General features: G+C 37.9%; 1 protein-coding gene across 1 annotated transcript; it reads left to right on the top strand.

The window, feature by feature from the left end:
• Window positions 1-776: 776 nt before the first annotated feature.
• Window positions 777-17,143, top strand: si:ch211-198m17.1 (mucin-13). The gene is made up of 14 exons (XM_044051792.1): window positions 777-803; window positions 10,494-11,408; window positions 11,847-11,996; window positions 12,717-12,815; window positions 12,897-13,006; window positions 13,094-13,152; window positions 13,235-13,368; window positions 13,480-13,614; window positions 14,256-14,298; window positions 14,943-14,980; window positions 15,065-15,152; window positions 15,360-15,555; window positions 15,951-15,983; window positions 16,288-17,143. Exons 2-14 carry the CDS (start codon window positions 10,496-10,498, stop codon window positions 16,414-16,416), a joined length of 2,127 nt encoding a protein of 708 aa, XP_043907727.1. The 5' UTR covers window positions 777-803; window positions 10,494-10,495; the 3' UTR covers window positions 16,417-17,143.
• The last annotated feature ends 5,964 nt before the right edge of the window (window positions 17,144-23,107 follow it).

Below are 23,107 nucleotides of genomic sequence, written 5' to 3'. Positions count from 1 at the left end.
TTATTCTATTTATATTTGTCTATTTAAGGCCAGTGTAGACCTGTTGTTCTTCTTACTTTTTTCTTCCGCGATGATCGCATTTTTAAGGCCCCAAACGTTTTGAAACGCAAATTAGAACTGGCTAAACAATTTGATACAATAAAGAAAATGTGGAAAAGTGGTGCAAAATGGCTCTGTAGCACCCCCTAAGGTTAAACGCTGTTGGAGAAAGTTGCACCAACTTTCACATAACTTGGGAACATTTATCATTTATTTCTGTTTCTAATGTTCAAAAATTCAGGAGGTAATTTACCCCATTCTTTTCAGAAAATGGCTTCTCTGTTTGTGTGAAGCCATGAGGCATAAACTGTCCTTGGCACAACGCCCAGCATGTTTGAGCTCCTCCTGCCCAAAGTCCTTGAGCAAGGCATTCATTTGCTCACTCTTTGAATTTAAGGCAAACACTCTACTAAAAATAGCCTTTTATTGTACGGTAGCTTTCTTTCTTCTTTTCTGTGCTGCTGATGACAGGTTTACGGTTAGAGCACAGTCTGGGCGGGGGCAGGACCGGGAAGCACTGATGACTGACAGGAGAGCTCGTCCAATCAGAGAAGAGAGTAAAGCTTTTAATACTGTCAGTGGCTGTAGGCAGATCCCAGTCTGATCCACCTGTAGCAGCCTGGAGGAGGCACGCGCTCACGGCCCCGTTATATCCCCCGTTACTTTGTTACAGGAGTTCATCACTACTGCTGCTGCTGCTGCTGCTGCTCAGTCTTCAAACATGTTTCTGTCTCTTCTCCTTCTCCTGACATCTGTCGCCAAAGGTGAGTGAAGTTTACTTTGTTATTTACTCAAACTGTTCTTATCTGTGTGTTTGTGTCGAGATAACACGCACTTAACTGTAGTCAGCACTGATTCAATTAAAATTCCACTTCATCAGCTCCTTTTTTTCCTCTTACTAAATTATCACTGCTCTAAAATAACACGTTTAGTTGGAATAGGAACCGTTGAAAGTAAAAGTTACATTATTGTTATTAATATTATTATATGTTATTATTTTTGTGGAGGAAAAGGAAACTTGTTGAATTTAAATTCGCAAAAATGTTCACAACATCATCACTTGCTCTCTGTAACTTATATCAAATTAAACAAATGGTAAAATAAAAGACATTTCAGGGTCAGGGACACATTTTTCTTTCACAGTATTGTTTCTTGTAAATAATATTCCAATTAATGTTTTTATTTTTATTTATTTAACTTTTATCTAACACATGGAAAACAATCAAGATAGGTTTACTAAGATTCAGAGCGTGAACAATGACTTTAAGCAACTCAAGGCAAAGCAGAATCATAAATGCAAAAATAAATAAGTAACAAGACACATTAATAATAGGCATGAGCTGATCCGATGCTCAGTATCGGTCCTATACTTGTACAAATCCCAAAATTGCATATTGGAAAAAGAAAAGTAAAGTCCTGTTACAGTCCTTACATTCCGAATATCACTTAAATGCTTTGCTAAGCAACAGCTTGGACATTAATGTTTTATTAACAGCTAAAAGAGGTAAAAGACAGCAGGAGACTGATAATGATATCAGTCAGGACTGTTTTATGATTATCAAACACATCAAAGTGGCATTGTGCCATTTTATGAAGAGCCTCAGTGTCAGTGTTTTTGTTACCAACAAGCTTTTTTGTCCCTGCTGTTAACACCGTCTACCAACCTTTATCAGGAAACGTGCAGACATATTAACATAAATAATGTGTATAGATTATCAGAGTTGAACTAAAGAACTGATCTCTTATATTTACACTTGATATTTATTATGTAAAAATTTTGTAGACATCCAAAAATGTCCATTTGTTTACAAATCATAAGACCCATGTCAGGATTTTACTGATTAATGGGAGCGTCTCTAAGCCTGACTCACTGCTCTGACAGTGTGACTCAAACTTCTCTGTGGGCCTGGACAGTGGCACCGGTCAAACAATAGCCTGCTCCCTCATGTGCAACACACTCCACACACACAGTTGACCCTGTTTACATGAGCAGACCCCATTGAGAGTGTGGTGAGACTGTCTGATGAACTCTCCACTGTACTTAGCTACAGTTAAATCCTTTGGTCACACTTCGTTTTCTTTTGGACCGTTCTGAAGCACATCTCTGTTTTTTATATGTTTCCATACGAATGCTGAGAGTTAGTCACTGTCATGTGCTGGATCCTCACTGGAAGCCTGCAGGCTGTCTGCACATTCCCCCTCCTGTCATGTGTCCCACTTATATAAAAACACATTTAGAGGGGGGAAACAGGGAGGAAGGCTCCAGTTTGGGGTATGACTGAGTGTGTCTAAAGTGTCTGTAAAGAGGTGCAGGTAAAAAAGACCTCCTGAGGATCCAGAGCCTCCTCCCATGAGTCTGGCGCCACATTTTCTTGTGCCTCCCACGGATAATCTTCAAAAGAGAAAGAAGCAGAATACTTTTAACAGATTTGCTTCCCCTCTGCTACTGCTTCCCCTGACACCGTAAATAGTTGTCATATCTGCTCCACACATGTCATGTTTTGCTGGCTAGTCATCATTAGGTCATTACCAGAGAATGTGGGATCTGCTGAGTCCTTGAAACTCGGATGAAGCCTTAGAAAGGACTTAGGTGACTCATGTAGGACTGCACCTAATACAGCCATTTATTTTTAGCGAGTATTCTGTTATCAGAGGAATAAACTCATGAATAGTTAATTTCACTGGAATATCAGTGTTGTTTGTGCTAATGAGTTCCTCTTTATGTTTCCCTGTAATGTTGGTAGGTGATACATTATTCCTCATGTGATCCATCTGCTGGCATTTAACGTTTTTACATGGTCTCCATTCACCCTTGTTGCTGTTCTCTTCCCCCGGTCCGTCGCTTCATCTATTTGGATTAGGCCTGCTAAAAGGGAGTAAATCTCGCTCTGTAACTGGAAAGCATATGCTGGCAGAGCTTTAATTGGATATGATATGTGCAGAAGGCCTGTGAGTGAGGTCTTGCTCCAGGGAGCCATCTGTTACATCCGAGTTACTGTATAATAGCTCTGTTTGCTCGGGTACAGAGAAGTCATTTCTGTGTGTCTTCTCCTGTGGAGGACGGCCAGTAGACTGGAGACCATCTTGTGATTAACATTTTTTTATTTTCATTATTTCAGCAATACAATAATACAGTAACAACCACCCCCTCCAACCAAGCGACAAACATGCAAATTCCTTCCTGGTTATCAACACAACCACTGTGCTCCTTCCTGTACATCTATTACAGCTACATTCACTCCATCAGTGTATACAAAACACAAAATAACTAATAAACTAATAAATAAAGTAAGTGCTCCACTAAAGAGAAAATTCACCAAAAAAAAAAAAAAAAAAAAAAATAATAATGATTAATAAATAAATTGAGGTAGTGACAATAATAGTGATAAATAATAATAACAGAAAATTCACCCAAAAAAAAAAAAATAATAATAATAAAAAATAATAATAAAAAATATATGATTAATAAATAAATTGAGGTAGTGACAATAATAGTGATAAATAATAATAACAACAACAATAACAGCAATAATAATAATAATAGAAAAAAATCCAGGATAACATTTTAAGAAAACATATAAGCACTAATAGCTTAATAAAATACAAACCAAGGTAAGCAGCACTGTTTTGTATCTGTCCACAATAACTGAAAACTTGCATCTCTCCACCATATGACCCCTTTCAGGAGCCCTTTAAAAATGTTGAGTATTTGCCCCACTTTGCTTCATATAGGTCCAGTTTATATGAAATTTTTTCAAATGCTGCAACTCAAGCCATCTCCACAGCCCACTCTTGAAGGGAAGGGACCGCATCCGTCTTCTATATCTAAGTATTTGTCTACCAATCAATAAAAACTTTTGATATGTGTGTCCTGTCCTGTCAGAACTGAACGGTCACCCAAAATAAATAATCTCGGGCTGAATGGCATTTGTATATATATATCTGTAATCTCACACAAATTATCATCGATATTGATCCAGTATTGTTTTATGGTCATGTGATAAAACATGAACTAAATCACCTTCCTCAGATTTGCATTGCCACAGTTTGATGTGGGTAATAATCCCAATCTAAATAATCTGGAGGGAGTCCAATAAAAACGATGTATAATTTGAATTGGATAAGACGTACTCTTGTATCCCTTGAGACTACTTTAACACTTTTACAAATTCTGGACAAATTCAAGTCCCTTTCCCATGTCCTCTGGAGAGCTGAGGCCCGTCACCAAGAGTCTGAATCATCATTGAATAATAGGTAGCTGGCTCATTCCCCTTTTCATACCCATTAATAATTTTATCTAGGAATTCTGAGTCCTGGGGAAACCCGGTGCAACAGACCCAAAAAACCCCACCAACAAAGTTGATGTAGGAATACTGAACTTCCGCACCAGATCCCCAAAAGACTTTAAGGAACCATCACAATACAGATCCCCCAATGTGATCACACCATTCTCCCGCCATGCCTTCCAATAAATGGGAAATTTACCAATCTGTAATTTAGAATTTAACCAGTTGCTCGAAGAGACATTTAGAAAGGAATCAAATTTAAATATTAGATCAACCTTCGTCCAAAGGGTTAGTTAGTCCAAGTTAGTCCAATGGGCCAGGTGCCTTAAATTAAAGCATAGTAGTAAAACAACATGTTTGGCAGTCCTAAGCCACTGGAGATCATCTTATGAAAGATGAACTCCTGCTACTCTATCCTTGTGTTATAGTACTCGTGGTCATGAGCAGTGTCCTAAGAGTCTGTCTCTGTCAGCAGCAGTAAGAATCATATTCCTGACCAAGATGAAATTTATGTGATTGTGCACAATAAAGATAGCAAAGTCCAAACTGGAGAAAGAGTTGAGTGTTTAACTTTGCTGAATCACCTTTATTAATCATTAGTCATTAATGCTCTTTAGTATGTATCACCAGGCAGAAGCTAAAACTAAGTATTTCTGCTCAGTTGTATGCAACATTGCCAATGAAGAATAAAGATCGAGTACAGTCATGGATATTGCTGATAGCTGAAATATACAGAAATATTCATAACAATGGTCACAGTTTTACAATATTGCTTCAGCAGAGTGAAAACTTTTTGAGCGATTGGATGATTATGAATAAAAACCATATAATATAATGTAATGTAGTAACGCTACCGGCTCGTCTGATCGCATGAGACACTCAATAAAAGCTGCTTCTCTGGCCTGTGAGGTTTCCTCCAGCTGTGTCCCTTTAATATGTTCAGGTCTGGTTTTGAAACTGACCTGTCTTTATCTATGTGTGTTTGTGTGTGTACCATGAGGTTTGTAATGCAGGGATGGGCACCTTTAACTACCTGGAGCCCATAAAACAGCATGTTAGAAATGTTCGCTCTCATTAACCGTCCAGGAGACACGAAAGTGTGACCAGTAATTAACCGACAGCTGAAGTCCAGCGTGCCACCAACATTCTTTTCTTTGATCGTTTCGTTTCAGTGTCATACTGCATGTTTTCTGACACACACACACACACACACACACACACACGCAAACACACACTTACTATAGGGTCAGTCCTCCACATGACTCCTCTGTCTCCTAATGAGATCCTGCCATGTGCCTCAAGCTCTTCCTGACTGCTGGGTCACAACCTGTCAGTGTCTGTGTCTGTCCCTCTCACACTATATATTTATTTATTTATTTATTTAATAAAGTCCAGTGACTGGTTGTAACTTGTCATTGGAAACAGGAAAACGGGAGTTCATATTCTTTTGGGTGACGTCACGACCGATTGCCATTTGAATGAATAAAACTAAATAAATAAATAATAAAGAAAAACAGCATAGGCCATGTTTCGGTTACCAAAGACACATGAGTTCGAACGATATAAAATTTGGGATGCAGAAAGTCAAACAAAGAAATAGAGGCCAGTTAATGTTTTAATGTATGCTGTGTGTGTGATCATGAAATATTACAGGAATGTGCTCATAAAGTGGTACATTTTAATAGCACTGAGAAAGGAGGAGACAAGTAATGGAGGAGAAAGTAATTCTTTTTGGGAGTTATTGCCCCTTGGACAGAGTTCAATTCAATAACATTTTATTTGTATCGCACCAAATCACAACATATATTATCTCAAGGTTCTGTACATAGAAGTAGAGAAAAGGAACCCAACAGTTCCCACAGTTAGCAAAAAACTTTTAACAGGACGAAATCTCAGAACCAGACTCAAAGGTGTGCAGCATCTGTCTTGACTGGTTGGGGTGAAAGGAAAAATGGGGGAGAGGAAGGGCAAGAAGGATGTGAGTTAGAGACAGAAATGACAGACCAGGAGCAGATTATAACAGTTATATAAAGTTATAGGTTTAGACAGAACAGTCCTGAATCGTTTCTGACATGTTCACTACAATTTCATTTATACATGCCAAATTTTAATGATAACAATCATACTCCTGCTAATTATAATAATAATAGAATGTTTTGTGCTGAGGAACTAATTGTATCAGAGAGTCATTCCATGTACAGGAGCTTTACAGCAGTGCTATTGTGTTGCTTAAACAGAAATCCACTCAAGTGCGACACTAAGATGAAACACGGCCATCGACCAATATTCCAGCTTTGTCTCTGTGAGTTTCTGTTGAAGTTAGTGATCTGAAGTGAGGCAAAGCTTTGACAGCTGGAAGCAGATGTATCCATGGCAACAGAACACTCCCACAATGTACTCATTTGATTTTTATGTCAAAAGAGAATAGGGAAGGCAGAAGTAGTGAGGCATGGTAGCTTTTAAGTGAGTTCATTATGGCAGTAGTTTGTCAAACCAAGTAGCAGGTGTTCTTTCTTGACTTGGACCAGAGGAGTCGCCCCCAGCAGGCAAAGCCGGACCTTCTTATCTAGATCCTCCTGAGTGTGTTTCACGGGCCGACCTTAGACCCACTTGTCACCCAGGCTGACCCAGTCATCTCTTTTGTGTCTACAGGGGATTATCTGGCTGTGAGTTAAATCCTTAGAGACAAGGCTCCCTGTTAGATGTGCAACACTGTGTGTTCCTTTGGATATTACACAGTGCTAACTGTATTACAGTAACTATCTGTCTGGTTATGTTGTTTTATATGGGTTTTATATAGGCTTGACGAGTCTCACAGTAATAATGTCACAATACCAGAGGACCAAGAATAAGCTGTCAGTTCTGTCAAATTGGAAAACCAAACGTTGCTGGTGTGTATTGTAAGAAATGCTGTGGTGGAGTTTAAACACATGTTGTTGCAGCTATTGTTGTAACTTTTTTTATCACATGTATCATATATATACTGAATGAAACAGTTGATTGTGAGTGCTTCATTTGTCCCTGACATTTCTGTGTAATTCCGTGAAATAGAGAAGCAGTACGGAACTTTAAATGTGGAAGCAAAAGGCAAACCACAGTGTGTGTTGACAATATGTCACATACACGAAGATTGTTTTCTCTTACAGTTGCGCCTTTGTCTATCACTTCTCCATGTGTCCATAAATTGAGTCAGTCCTCAGAGATCATAATTTCATATCTGAGTCATTAATTGCTAGTAGGTATCGGAAATGCCTCAGCATATCAGTAGGCTTTGTACAAAATTACATTTTCAAAGTCTCGGCTTCATAGCTCATTCTGTCAGCTATATTAGACCATAATCACTGGTTGTGATGGCAACAGGGACACTGTAATAGATTATAATTGTAATGAAAGCTGCAATCGAATAGTTTGCATGTGAAATTACAACAATTTAGAAACTACAGAAATTTTATCACACCCCAAAAGTCATATTTGTTGTCCACCATTTGATTATATCTGAGCCAAAATAGGTAACATAGTTTGCATATCTATCACTGTCATCAATTTATTATCTCTATGTTTTCCAATATTCAAACAGTAAAAACTTTGACGAAATTGCCCATCAGGTCTTTCCGCTTTAATACACCCAGCTGTCAATTCCCAGTTATTATTTTTCTTTTTAAAGGAGATATCTTATGAATTGTAGCCTGTTAGGAAAGTTAGCAAGGTTGTTTTTACTTACACTAGCTTTGGACAGAGATTTTTCATTTTAAATTAAATTAATATTCAGAATTCAGAATGAATCACTTGGTGTTATCTACATTTTCTGATATAAAGTATAGTTTAGAGCCGGTATATGATATGCTCATGGAAACATACTGTTTGTACATGCTCACAATTACAATGCTAACATGTAGCAAGTATAATATTCAATGTTGACTGACTAGGTTAATTAGCATGGTAACATTTGCTGATTAGCTGTAAATGTCAGCATGATTGACAGTGACTAGTAACATATCACATTTAGTGGCAATAGTTCTGCATTTAGTGTCTGCATCAATTCTATTTATTTATCGACTTATTTTATACTTAATTAGTTTGAGTGTTTGGTTAGTCAAGACACAGAGATAGTATGGTACACTGCACTTTCAGCTCACACACTTATGTGAAGATGAATGATGTTCAGTGTCACTAATTTCACACTTTTACCAGTTTACTCTTTTACTTTCTATTGCCAATGGGTTGCTAGTATGTTCCGTGTATTTAAAACACAGGCTTTGTTAAGAATGTTTATTTCACCAGCCGACACCAAAAGCTTAGCTTTCACAGCTGAATAATGAACAGCACTTTAAACTGAAATGCTACCCAGTTTCGGTGAAGCAATAGAAATGTGAAACTGCTTAGATGTTTAGATGTGGCCATCTTAGGTAAAGCCTCCCAACAAATGTATGCCTGTAAAAGTTTCGTAAAATGCTAAGTATGCAGAGACAAAAATACCTTACCTTCAATAGTAATGTATGGGAACACACAAGTCATTGCAAATAATACTTATAATATAACTTAGAATAGTTATTCAGTAAGATTAGTCCATTGCCCTTCAGACATAAACTAGATGAGCCAGTTGCAAAATGATACATGTAATTTACAACAATGATCTCATGCTTTGCTGTCTCACATGTCTAACTCATTTACGATCATTGAGAATGTTATCTGAGCCTGTATATTTTTTCCCCATTTTTTGTCACTTCGTCATTTATAATCATTGGTTGCTTAAGTGTGTGATTCTATTGTCATAGTGCAAGGTGTGTACCTATAAAGTCAGTTGTCACAGGGTGTGGAGTCTATTTTTTCCTCTAAAATGAGTTCTGATTACAAAGTGATTAAGGTCTTATGGTCACACAGTCAGTAATTGAATCATGTTCAGGATCTGATATTAGTCTTGGATTTCTCTCCATTTCCTTGTCCACTTGAGATGATTTACTGGGAGAAAGGTTTGTGTAAGGCGTCAATCTATTTGGCTCTAAGCAGTATATGTTCTCTCTCTCTGTGGCTGCAGAGAAAGGGACTTTGTAATCAATGCATACATATGAGGTAAACAAGCTGGTCCATTATTAAAGACCTCCCACTGTTATGTAGCTGCCCTCTGGTTTTCTCTGTTCCTCTATAATCACAAAGCAGAGAGAAGGAGCAGGCGTCAAGACAGCACACTGAACAAATAGGACACAACCCTTTCCTTTAAGATGATCGAATTAAGTTGGACGCACTTGAGATGACACATCTTGTAAACAGCAGTCACTTACGCTGACTCTTATCTGCTGAGTCACAGCTTGAGTCAACTTTTTATGCACTTAAGGCACAGTGTTTATCTTAGACAAAAACTTACCCTGTGCGATAAAGCCATAAATGTGTCTTGAAAGAATGAACTGAACCATTAGCGCTTTTACTCCTTTAACTTGGTACTGTCCTGATGCAATACCAAATAGAATGTCAGTTTACTTTTTATTTTATTGAAATGTGATCGATACAGATGTCCAACATTGTCATAGAAGTACATTTTCAATAATGTTCGACTTTCAATAACCCCACTGATAAGCTATCATGTTGAAAATGAAAGACCAATACTAACTATATTGTTTTTGATGTTTTGTTGTTGACTGAATGTACAGTGTCTAGGGCCTTTTTACATATGTTTTGTAAGCAATAATATTATAGAAATTTCAGATGAAAGTATGTGATCTAAATACAATTTGATCCCTGAGAATGTTTAACATTCATGCCTCTGTCGCTTTGCTAATTACAGTGAAAAGCTGTGTAGTGGACATTAATCTAGAACTCCTTTAATCAATATTTCTATGCAATGAATCAAATAGAAATAACTGTATGTAAAAGATTTAGCTAAAAAATAATCACCTCTTCAGTTTGCCCTTCACTCAAGTCTTTTAGCATCCTTTAGTGCTTTAGCTGATAATTATATTCCCGCTATTTATGTCCTAGTCTCAATTCTTTTTGTTTTGTGACATCGTGACCTGTGAATCTTTCACTGGAGTTCAAATATCTCAACTTTTATGAGTAAAATAATTTACTTAAATTAAAGGATTTATGTCTATTTGCGTCTTTTTGTTCAATTTGTTTAATGTTTGATGTGAACAGTGATGAGCTCATCATTTTTGTTCTTTTCTTTCACTGAAGGAATGACAGAGAATGTCACCACCAATGAGACATCTACCACACCTGGAACCACTTTTGTGGCCATTACACCAAGCTCAAATTCAAGCGACAACCAGTCAACACCACCACCATACACTTCTCCATCGACTCCATACAGTGTTACATCACTGTCCAATACAAGCACAGATACAGGCTACACCAACCCCACTGCAACCACCACACCAGCTGCAGATCACACACAGAGCAACAATCACACTGCAACTACAAGTTCACAAGGCACACACACCAGCAACAACACCACTACGATTACCACAACAGGTAATGGCACAATTACAAGTGCACCTATCACCCACACAAGCAACGACACACCAATGACTACACCAATTACTCACACAAGCAATGACACAACTATGACTACACCAATTACTCAAACTACCAACGACACAACAATGACTACACCAATTACTCACACAAACAACAACGTAACTATGACTACACCAATTATGCACACAAGCAACAATGTAACTATGACTACACCAATTATGCACACAAGTAACAATGTAACTATGACTACACCAATTACTGACACAAACAACACAGCCATGACAACCCCAATTATTCCTTCGACACAACCAAACATCACAGCAGGTCCAACACAAGCAACCACACAAACCAGCAACAGCACGACACAACAAAGCACAGTTACACCAGGAAGCTCGACAAACTCAACTCAGACCTCCCCTGAGACTCCTGCACCCAATAGCACCACCTCGTCCTCCACCATCAGCACCAACACAACACTAACAACTGGAACCCCACCCTCTACTTCCAACTCCACCTCCAGCATTGTCCCTCCAACCACCTCCCCAGGCAATAGCACCGAACCCCCAAGTGGAAATACCACCACCCCTAGTCCCTCAACAACAACCCCAGGAGGTACGACTGATAGTGTCACGAGTGTTGATGCTTGTGTTTTTTTTATATGTGCATAATCATGTCTAGTTGAGTGTTGAATCAGTGTGGAACTTGAAAGCTGCACAAAGCAATTTTTATGAGTGTGAGACCATAAATTCTAAAGCTGGAGCTCTGGAACATGGTGTGTAGTAATGTAAACTAAATGTAAACTACATGGGATTTATAGCTTTATTGACTACAGTGTGGAAAACCTCCACTCTGGACTTGTTTTCTCTCCACAGAGCAATCCACTGGATAAACTGAATTTATATCTTTTATGAGCTGAGAATAAATAATAATTAATTTGCACTCTGTAGCTTACTCTCTGTTAACATTGGCAGTGTTGTCTGTTTAAATATGACTGAGCTGATATTCATGTATTTTTCTTTACACTTACATGCAGTTTTTTTCTCTTGACAGGCAATACCACAGAAGTCACTCCTTCTACTACGCCAGCTAATGGCAACACAACTGCTGCCACTGTCACCAGCATGCAGCCAACACAGACCTCCACTGGCTCAAACACCACAGCTGCTCCACCCACCACCACTACACAGAGTCCAGTCATTGGTTTGTAACTTTCTCTTAAGGTGTTTGATCATAGTCCTGGTGTATGCATGTAGACACCTGTCCAGTGTACCCTTTAGAGACACATAGAGACAAACGACCATTCACTCTCACACTCGCACCAATGGTCAATTTAGTGTCCAATTTGCCTAATCCCCAAATCTGCATGTTTTTGGACTGTGGGAGGAAACTGGGGAAGCCGGAGAAGACCCATGCACACGCGGGGAGAGCATGCAAACTTGTATGCATGTTTTTATTCCAGCTAAAATCCATGGCAGGTCATTTCAAGTTGATATAAAAGAAACAAGGAATGGAAAATTGATTACTGGAGGTATTTGTGTTTAAATTAGAAGAAAAGATTTGTCCCAAACAGGCATATTTCATACTTCAATGACAATGTATTTAAAGAAAATGGGGGAACAAAAGACATAAAGACAAATATCACATGAATCGTTGTTGTTTTCATTTTTATGGCGCTTTGAAGCTACCTTCAGCAGGTTTAATAATTTGGTTCATTTGGCAGTTAAAAATACATATTTTCCACAGACAGAGACACATATGGACAGCATAGGACAAGAAGGTGTATTAGATGGTTAAATCCAATCAGATAGAGAACAAAAACAGTTCAAAGCGAGTGAATATTCAATTTTTACAGGTTTAAGTAATTCTGTCCAAATGAAAAATTAATGGCCTGATACTGAATAATTTTTCTTCCCTCATCAGTGTGCCCTTCCATGCCATGTCCACCTGAAAGTGTGTGTTTAAATAGCACTTGTCAGTGTCTCTCTGGCAGTTTCCTGCAGAATGGCCGATGCGTACCTGGTAAGAACTTTTCTAGTCTGATCATAATGATTAATTGTACTGGGCTGACAATTATTGATCTTTCTTCTCTCCTTCACTCAGCCCAAGTTTTTCCAGGTCAGCTCCACTTCTTGTCCTTGGACTTTAAGCCTGAAATGAGTGACAGGTCCTCTGCAATTTTCCAGTCAACAGCAGCCAGCATCTCAGCGGCGGTATGTCGTGAGCCCACAGAGCATGTTGGATAGTTAAAATGAATGCTCCTCTCACTCAATAACCTACATGTTTATACTGTTTTCCAGCTCAGCGATGCCCTCAAAAATGAAATAGGGTATAAACGATCTGATGTCGTGCATCTCCAGTGAGTATTTTCTCTTTCTCAAGTTGAAAACAAGTTAAAAAAAAGATTATAGCTAAAGTGTTGCCTCTCTGTAAACCTCTAGACCAGGAAGTGTGCTCGCGTCAGTGAATAACATCTTTCAAAACACCGACGCTACTCAAGAGTCTGTCCATCAGGCCATTGCAGAGGCTATAGCCAACCCAGGGAATGGATTTTTGACCAATGTTACGTTCACAGGTAAGTACATCTAAAACATTAACCAGTCAGGGGAAGTGGAGTTGCATTCAGGAGGGGAACTTAACATTTATGGGGTTATGAGTTGTTCTCATTATTTGTTCTCTGTTTTAGATATAAACGTGTGTGCGCAGGTGCCACTACCCTGTGATGCTGCGACTACAGTGTGCTCAAACACGGCTGGCCAACCTGTATGTTCCTGCAAAGAAGGCTTCGTCAGCAGCGTGTATTCAAACAACAGCTGCAAAGGTAAAAGCAACCCTATAACTTCACTTTTCTCCTTTATTGGCCCGTAAGCCCTTTATGCATATAAAACTGTAAATTGTGCACTGCTGACTGTAAGAACAGATGACCCACAGTGTCTGAGAATAAAAAAAACTTCCCCAGCTGAGCTACATTTAAGAAACTCTAACAAAACCTTCTTATCCTCTCTGAAATACTTGTGTGTGAGAACGAGGGGGAGAAACACCGGGGAACGAGACTCCGAGACAAGGTCAAGAGCTTTAGCCTTTTTTCCAAGCCGACCCTTGAACTTCTCTTCATTTATCTCTTAGATTTATTTCTTTTTGATGGGGTTGTTCCCCTGGAAACAAGGGGAAGAATCACGGATTTCTCTTTATGAGGAGGCTTGTGGCCAAGGAGATCAGCTATAGGAAAAACTTGGACCTGCTGTATATAGTTCCTTTCATAGAAAATGTTTAACACACTATTATGAGCTTATTTGAAAAGGTCTTCATGAAGTAGCTTTGACCGTGCTCATGTTTTCAGTGCATGTGTAATCAGGCATACAGTACTGTACTCTATCTACTCACAGATGTTCTCATTTTAGTCTCTTGTGTTAAGGACATTGTTTGCATAAGTGTGTTTCAGTCATTGTGTTTTTCTTCCAGCTTGTCCAAGTGGGCAGAAGGCAGTGGGAAACACGTGTCAACTGTGAGTGCAAACATTTCTAATTTCTTTTACAAGGTCAAGTTTTACATGTGAGCTGTGATGTCATCAGAAGCTGTTTTCAGACAGGAATTCTCTGTTCTCACATGAGCTCACTCAGACTTTAGTGAGCTGCCAGGAGAATCTGCCAAAGCAACTCTTGCAGACATGTGCGTTGACATATCTCTAGACAATCTCAGCGTCTCAGTCCATTAAAGCAGATTTTGTGTGTGACTTAAGGCCTGTACATACACCACAACAACAGTTATTTGTTATTTTTCTTGAGGTGGCAAGAACAAGAACAAAGCTAGTTAGTGTTAGGACATTTCACACTTCACGAGAAACTCAAGTGCAGAATCCTGGGGAAGTCCTCATCAGGAAGGACAACGTTTATGCATTAACCACGCCCACTTCAAATTTCTGGCCAATCACATCGCAAATAGTTGTCAGACCACACAAGAAAAAAGGTTCTGCACAGATGATATGTCAAGAACAAGCTCCCAAACTGGGAGAAAGAACAAATGTCTCTGTTTTTGTGGAGTATGTACAGGCCTTTAATGTTTTAACAGTATTTTGATGCTACAGTACAGCCGCGGAACATTAATAAATCATTGTTTTTATGAGTTTTAAGTTTAATTTTTTTTTTTCAGATGTTCATTTGGATACTCCGGCTTCAACTGCAATGACTGTGAGTGACAGCACTATTTCAGAGGCAAAGTTGTGTTGCAGCATGAGCATACATTCATAATAATGTATTGCATTGTGTTTATAGCTTCTCTGCTGGCCGTGGTGGTCATCTCCTGTGTACTCGGAGGAGTTCTACTCATTACTATCCTGGCTTTGCTCATATACTGCTGCTGGTGAGAATATTTATGTAAAAAATTTTTTTTCCCAAAACGTCCAAACAACATACATTTTTTTGGACACAACAGGGCAGTTTTTCTGTATTAAAGGAACACACTGATTTAGATTTTATCACTGGTTGGAAAACAGTGGCACAGATGAATATCAGGCTTTGGGTACAAATGCCATTTTTCATTGTCCTTTTTCTGGTGTCCACACTTTAGTAAGAGATGCTCAAACGCCAAGCCAGACTACAGCACCAGCCCATATGCACCAGATCATGTAAACCAGTCCTGGCCTGTAGGCATCACCCCCATCCCTCGCGCCACCACTAACTTGGAAGCAGCTAATGCCATGGAGATGACAGAGGGGGGCAGCACTCGGGCATTGGTGGACAAAAAGCATCGGTCCAATGGTTTGGTGAGTTCTCACGCTTATTTTTTCCTGTCCTCTAAACTTGTTAAGTGTTGTCCTGCGTCGTTTACTCCATATTACGTCTGGTCTTTATCCTTAAACCCTCACTGTGGTCTCTGGTTAAAATTTGCTGGGGGAAAGCTTCTGTATAACTGTCTTTTTAATCTATAAAGTCTATACAACGTTTTTAATACCCAATTCAGCCAAGGTTTGACGTTGTCCATGCTCAGCGGACACATGACCATCCCGCTTCACCTCAGAGCCCCAGTCGCTGAATTGATGATTTGCTTTCAACCCAAAACAATCAGTTAAACCCAATCACCCGAGATGTAAATGTAGAGCTAGCATGCAGCTGCTGTCCATTCTCCGTGTGTTGCCTGACTCCCAGTATGTTGCTTTAGGGATTTCAGCTGAAGAAGAAAGTATGGAAAAAGGTAAGGATTCTGATTTGCATTGGGGCCCCCTGCTGGTGATTTTTAAAGGCCACAGTGAGAATCAAGGTGGAGGGGGTTCTGGGTAACGGGAGGTTTCACGTGACTGTTTTCATCTTCACACTAAACCCAATTAGTGACAATCTAAAGAAATCATGCCTGTTTGAATTCACACATTGATTATTGTGATTATTGGCTACGTGTTTTTCTCTTTTCTGGGTGTTTGTTTGTTTGTTTATGAAGATGCTATATTCCTTTATCTAAAAAGACACTAATACACTGAACTTTTTTCACGCTGACATTTCAGTCAGGATCATACGACATCAACCCAGGTGGAATGAACACGTTCAAAGGTAAAAATCCTTCTCGTTACTCGTACCTGGTTGAAGGCCGTGAGAATCCATACTTCTTACCAGGAGATGAGAGGAAAAACTGAACATCTGATCAGCTGTGGACAGCGAGCATAAGAAACTCTTGATCAAGAGAAAAGACACTGGATTTGAGACCGTGGGACATTTCTCATGCAGGACCAGATTATTTATATTATATTATATTTTTGAAATCACAGCAAACTTGGAAAACTAACGGCCACCAAAGTGATTTAATCATGAAGAATTACAATGGAACATGTTTTTTAAAAGGTAGGTTTATACCATGTGTGTTCTTATTGGTTATAACCAGTAGATGTAGCTGTTGCTCAATATAAAAGATAATGAATCTGTTATTTTTGTTGTTTTTTTTCAAATGAATTATTCAGTAGTCTTTTCTTTCGTTTGTCATCATTGTAATTGCACGAAAGTGTGTGTTAAGTTTACCACCAGGTTTAATCTGAAATCAACAGGGAATTTAAAGTGGGTTTTTCTGGGGATAGTAGATATTTTATTTTATCCAAAGGTTGTGATTATTTTAAAGAAAAAAAAATCTTGAATGACTTAAAGGGGGCTGGATCCCTGGTTTTGAATGTATTTAAAAGCAAATATAATGTGACATTTAAAGCGGAGTGCTTTCTGCGTTTATTGAAGCAGGATTTGCTTCACGTGCCTTTTTTCGAATTTCACGGTCTCTTTGACAAACAGATGGATCCAGGATGTGCCAATTATCACATGTACATTTCTTCTCACTCTTGTGTGTATATATATATACATATATATATATACATATATATATATATATATATATATATATATATATATATATATATATATATATATATACATACATATATATATATTTGTGTGTCTGGGACAATGCACTATTTTATAAGTGTGTTACAAGTTTTTGTAAACAATTAATGATGAGTGTGTGTGCGGAATGGAAATAAATCCGTTAAAACCAAATATTAGTGGATGTCGTATATGTGTTTACCTTCCTTATGTTTCTTCTCAGCCTTTTTGTGTCATTAAACAAATGTGTGAGAAGTAAATGAAGTAAAGTAGAATTTATATGAAGTTTAAACATAACTTAAATTTTAACAAATACCATCATATGTTGAATCCTGACGATATTCAACTAATTATTATGGTATGTGTCTTTATTTTCACAATTTTTTCTTGTTTGTTTTTTTAAGAAACGTTGAACTATGTTGACAGTTAATGTTCAACCTCAGTTTAATTTATATTTTCTTTCAAACAGGGAGTTTTCATTTTTATGCTTCCACCTTTAATTGAGATAGAAATGTATAATGACATTAAAATCTTAAAAAAATATATTTGCCTTGAACTATTTTGTATTTCATATGAAATAATATCTATATAATATCTATAAACATCTAAATACGAAAAAATATTATTTGTTCATAAGGTTAAAGCTCAATAGTTAAAATAAAAAAAAATAAATAAAAAAAACCCAGCTGAACAGAATCTAAAGGTAAATGGAGTAAAGGAAGCAGCATCTACAGGTGGGACTTTACATTACAACAAATAGGGAGACAATCACAGGAGATATGATCAAAACCCTGAATACACTCATATAAGAAGGACAACACACTGTGACGACAGAGAATTAACTAAACACATTAATCATGCAGTGATTAAATAAGTCTGAAAATCAGCATATGCAAAGTTCAACCTTTCATTTGTTGTGTTGCTTTTGCAGCTCACACCGTGACGTTGCATTTAACGGCAACAGAGTTCGTTTTGGACTGAACCAAAATGGCAACATGAATCACAGACAGAGTTAATGGAATTATTCTTGGAGGTGGAGTCTGATGTTGACGGATCATTCTACCTAGAGTTGCTCCATCTCCCTGCACAGAGGAGCACTTCATCATTCACAAAGTGAGAGTTTTATGTTGCTGTTTGTGTCAAACTTGGCTGGCAGTGTTGCTGTAGCATCACAGGCCAAGTGTGTGTGTTCATCACAGGCTCTTTAAAGCCTGGATTTGTTTTGGTAGGGATCTAAAGCTGGATTTAGGCTTAATCTTGGGCACTGTGTCACTGGAACAGACTGTAGAACATACAGGGCTGAGAATCAGATACACTGATTTAGGCTCATGTTTCTGTGTGTGTATAAGACATATGAAGCTGCTACAGTGACAATTAATATACTTTTAGGAGAAAAGATGCTTTGTACAACTTGGTTTCAGTTGAGCTTGAGGCATGGTTAATTTATAATCAAGATACTTTTCTTTCAATTGGCTAAAATGTAAAATGTAAGTGACTGTTCTTGTAGCGACGCTTATTTAAGCATTTTTTTTAAAAGATTCTTAAAATAGTTGTGTTTTCTCGCTTTTATGACAGGTGGCCTAATACATTGCTATATATAGTATATATAGTTCACTGTATATAGTTTCTAAAGTCTTTGTAAAATATCAAACTATATTGAAAGATGATAACATCACTGACTGCGGTTTCTGTATATTGGTGCATTTTGTCATACAAATAGGATAATATAATATACTGGAGCTTATTGAGCAATCAGACATTTTCCTAACTGTATCATAAATCAGATAAATGGTTCCATTTCAAAACAAGCACTTTTTATTTTTTAATCCTGTAAAATATGTCAATGTCATGATGGAATATTGTGATATAGTTTCAAGCTCATATCACACACCCTGACTGCTTTTTTTTCCCCCATCATCGCCCCCTCCTGACCAGACTAGGTGTTTAGCGGCCCCCTTGTCACCTGAGTTTGAGACTCCTGTCCCCTTTTATTTTGTCACATTATTAAGTATTTAGAAAATGGAAAGTTTCCATCCGACAGCCGCAAAATTCAAATTTGCTCTGTGTGGAAGTGAATTTCCTGTTACAGTGACTTATATATATATATATATATATACATATATATATAATATATATATATATATATATATATATATATATATATATATATATAAAAAAACTGTATCATATAATACACTTGATTTTCTACTTTGTCTGTAAGTCTCTCTCTCTCTCTCTCTCTGTGTGTGTGTGTGTGTGTGTGTGAGAGCTAAGGCAGTGCTTCCCAGCTGTGGAGGAATGCATCATATTTTCTATCCATTACCAGCCTGCTGCAGCAACATCCCATCATCAGCCCACAGGCTCAGCTGACGGGTCGATAGACCACTTAGCGGCGGTGAGCTACACATCCCAGTCATTTGACCTGCTGGAGCTGTAGGAATCAGCACAAAATCCAATAAGCATCGAGCCACTGAGACAAGCACGTCAGACCCGCCAACTTGAGGAACTTCCTCTTCCCTGAGAGGCAGAAACACAGATACAGATACAGTAATCTGCAGATCTGACCAGCTCCAGCTAATTCAATCACAACACGATGGTGAAAAAGTCACTGATTTTTTCATCCATCTAAAAAAAAGACATTAAAAGAGAACATATTCCTCAACACTTCTTTGTGACCTGGTCAGAGAACCTCTATTCTGGTCAGGAGGGGGGAAACAGTTCAGGAAAAAATGAACTGCTCAGTGATTTAAATCTAAAATTACACCTTGATCATCCATCATGAAGTTGCACTGAAAAGTATTCAGCATGATACTGCACAGCATTTCAAAGTAAAAGTGTTTGTTTTGATATAATAGTTCACCAAAAAAAGAACATGATGAATCCATAATTAACATACTAAATACTGTGATAAATGTATTATTATGAAAATATTGTTGACGGGCCAGTACTGGAGGGCTACATGTGGACTGGGGGCCGTGTGTTTGGGACCTCTGATTTAAGCTGACTGCATATTGCAGTATTTTTGAGTAAATTGAGTAAAAAATAATCCCATTTTTGTACAACCTTTGAGCAACAGGTCACACACACATACACTTACATCAGTTTAGTACATGATGTAATGAGATTAATGAGATTAAGTATATTAAGTGGTGCAACATTTTAACTTGAAATGTTGTATATACCATTTGACTTAAGTCATATACATACATCCTTTACTATGGTTTACCATCTGTTTCACCAGGATTATGTGATGTTGTTTGGTCACAGATGAAGCCTATACGGACACAGATTGAAAATTATACATTTAAAATCCAGATTCTTGCGTGCAAGCAGAAAAAAAAAAACCTTTCAGGGAATCTCCCCCAAAAATGGTCTTAACCTTAAAATGATGTGTTCACGATCCTGTTACTGAGCTGAGATGGTAAAATCAGCAGTCTTTGGTATCGATGAAACAGTGAGATACAATGAAATATGATCCAGAGAGTCTAGTTTAAGTAACAGATCAATGAAGGTAAAAGCTTTGAGTAACTGCAAAGATCACGTGACGTAAAAAGAAAGTGTGTTCGTTTGTGAAAGTGCTTTGCCAGATTATACCAGGTTGCCATTCAAAACTGTTACAGACGACAACTGCTTCTCTAAACGTGTCTGCTCAGAAATGTCGTTTTTAATTGTGTCATTACAGGAAAGAGATTGAGATTCACATAAAAAGAACAACATTCCTGAGCGGCAAATGAACGAGCTATTGCTCAGATTTACACTGTGTGTTGTCCCTGTTTTGTTTTGTGCAGCTCATCACGTCACTTTTAATGGGACAAGTTTATTTCCAAGTTCATAAAAAAATGACACAAAAAATTACCATTATACTGACAGTGTAATGCTCAGTTCTGTAACCGCAGCATATGAAGCGGCGTGAGGCAAAGATTAGACGCTTTTGTAGCTGCAGCAGATGGAGATGACAGTTTGCAAACATTTAAATTTACAGTCCGTGATTGCCAACAAAACAGGTTAATAAATTCCTGCCAAAAGTCCCGTAAAGGAAGCTGAAGCCACCTGCTCTGCTGTTTCATTACTGTTAATGAGTAGAAATCCTCCTCTCATATTCCCTCTACATTTCCTCTCCTCTCTGTCTGTCTCTCTCGCTCTCTCCTGTGTCCTGCCTCTATTAAGTCACACAGAAGGCTGTAATTCACTTTTGGCTAATGCAGCTCTGAATCGGCCATAAAATTATGAAACATTTCCCGGCAACCTTATAGGTCTCAGCCAACAGCTGCAAAAAAGAAAAAAGAAAATTCCACACAGTCTTTGTTGGCATTACACCTGCTTTAGAGAATTATGGCTGGATTTGTAATGGACGATAGATCCAATCATTTTGACTGAGCAATGCTTTCAGAAATGATTTATAAGAGATAACTTTTAATTTCTTACCGTTCTCTTTCCAGCCCCTCTCTTGACATCATGACCAGTTTTGGGAAAAGTCAATTGAGCGTAATAAGTTCTACATCTTTGCAATACTTTCACATCTCTGTTTTTGTGTCTTACTTTGTGTCACACGTCTGTCTGGTGTGATTAACCTGATCCTTGTAAAAAATATTAATGACTTGTATATGTCTTGTACGTTAAAGGGATACTTAAGTATCTTACCAGAAAATGACTGGTGGAAGTTAAAGTCACTTTTTTTTTAATAATATTAGTTAAGTAAAAGTCTTTAAGTATTAGACTGTACTTATCCCTTTAACACCTCAGCCTCAAAATGTCCGTCTGGACTTGTGTGGCTTATTTTAACAAATAAAAATAATCCTGTGAGTAAGTGCTTTTGCCCATTTTTCCAGAATAACATTCAATATCTGGCAGTTATTTGCAATTCACTGCATGTTAAAATAGTGAATGAACAATTTAAAATGAAAGAAGAAATTAGAAATTTGAACATTATGAATCATATTTAAAATAGCACTTGTTTGAGTCTTTGGGTCAACGTCCAAAAACAGGTCAAAACATGTACGTAAAAAAATGTACAGGCGTTTTTCCAACTCTCTCCTCTCCGGTGACAAAGACGTTGATTAGCCAGCTTCCTGCAACAGCGCAAGTGAAATTAATCGAGCCATAACTCAGTGGTATAGGTTGAGTTGTTCAACTGGAAGGTTGTGGGTTCAATTCCTGGCTATACATGTGTCCTTGAACAGAACACTTAACCCATGTTGCAGTGTGAGAATGGGTGTGATAGATCATCAAGACCATGACCAACTCTTCTTCTTCTGATTTTATTTGGTAGTAACAAAGATAGTTAGAGGAAATGTAGTGGAGTAAAATTTAAAGTTGCTAGAAATATAAATAACATGGTAAAGTACACATATGTGAATTTTGTACTTTTGTACAGTAACAAAGTATTTCCACTTTGTAGATTTTAAAAACAACAGAGGGCCAGTAATGTGACTGTGGCTGTGACCTGATTTGTTATCCTTCCATATATTTCTCCTTATCTCAGGATGGTAGAGAGAAGTCGCAGGCCTTGCAGGAGCCTGAATGCCAGCAGATAATGCAGAGAAATCCAGCCAGACGGTCATATTGATGACTCTTGGAGGACGAGAGAATGGTGAGAAAGACGTGGCGCCGGACAGAGCACCCGTCTGAGTGGACATTAAGCCTCCAGCTTCCAGACAAATGATTTGATGAAAGGCCGAACAGTAAATATGATTGTAGTTCATATCGTACAGTGATCACTTCATCTCTGTGTGTTAATCATCCCTCACTTCACAAGTGCACTTAAAGCATATACATGATGTGAACTAAGTCCTTTGACTGTATTATCACACTTTTGAGTATTTCAATAAAAAAAAGTAAATGTTGGAAGTTGTGAATTTTTCTGATGTTGCACTTTCACATTTGACTGTATTATCACACTTTTGACTAGGTTTTGGTTCCTTGCATTCATCAACCATTAAATGAAATATACAGTAAATGTATCTG

Source organism: Solea senegalensis, linkage group LG19 (genome assembly GCF_019176455.1).
Source record: "Solea senegalensis isolate Sse05_10M linkage group LG19, IFAPA_SoseM_1, whole genome shotgun sequence".
NCBI lineage: Eukaryota > Metazoa > Chordata > Actinopteri > Pleuronectiformes > Soleidae > Solea > Solea senegalensis.
This window is presented reverse-complemented; position numbering and strand designations above follow the sequence as displayed.

What these genes read in the sequence shown, in the direction of transcription:
- si:ch211-198m17.1 (XM_044051792.1), top strand. Translation starts at nt 10,496, where the DNA reads ATGACAGAGAATGTCACCACCAATGAGACATCTACCACACCTGGAACC. An exon ending in GAATGGCCGATGCGTACCTG is followed by an intron (nt 12,816 to 12,896) that starts GTAAGAACTTTT and finishes TCCTTCACTCAG; the next exon opens with CCCAAGTTTTTCCAGGTCAG. An exon ending in TCTGATGTCGTGCATCTCCA is followed by an intron (nt 13,153 to 13,234) that starts GTGAGTATTTTC and finishes GTAAACCTCTAG; the next exon opens with ACCAGGAAGTGTGCTCGCGT.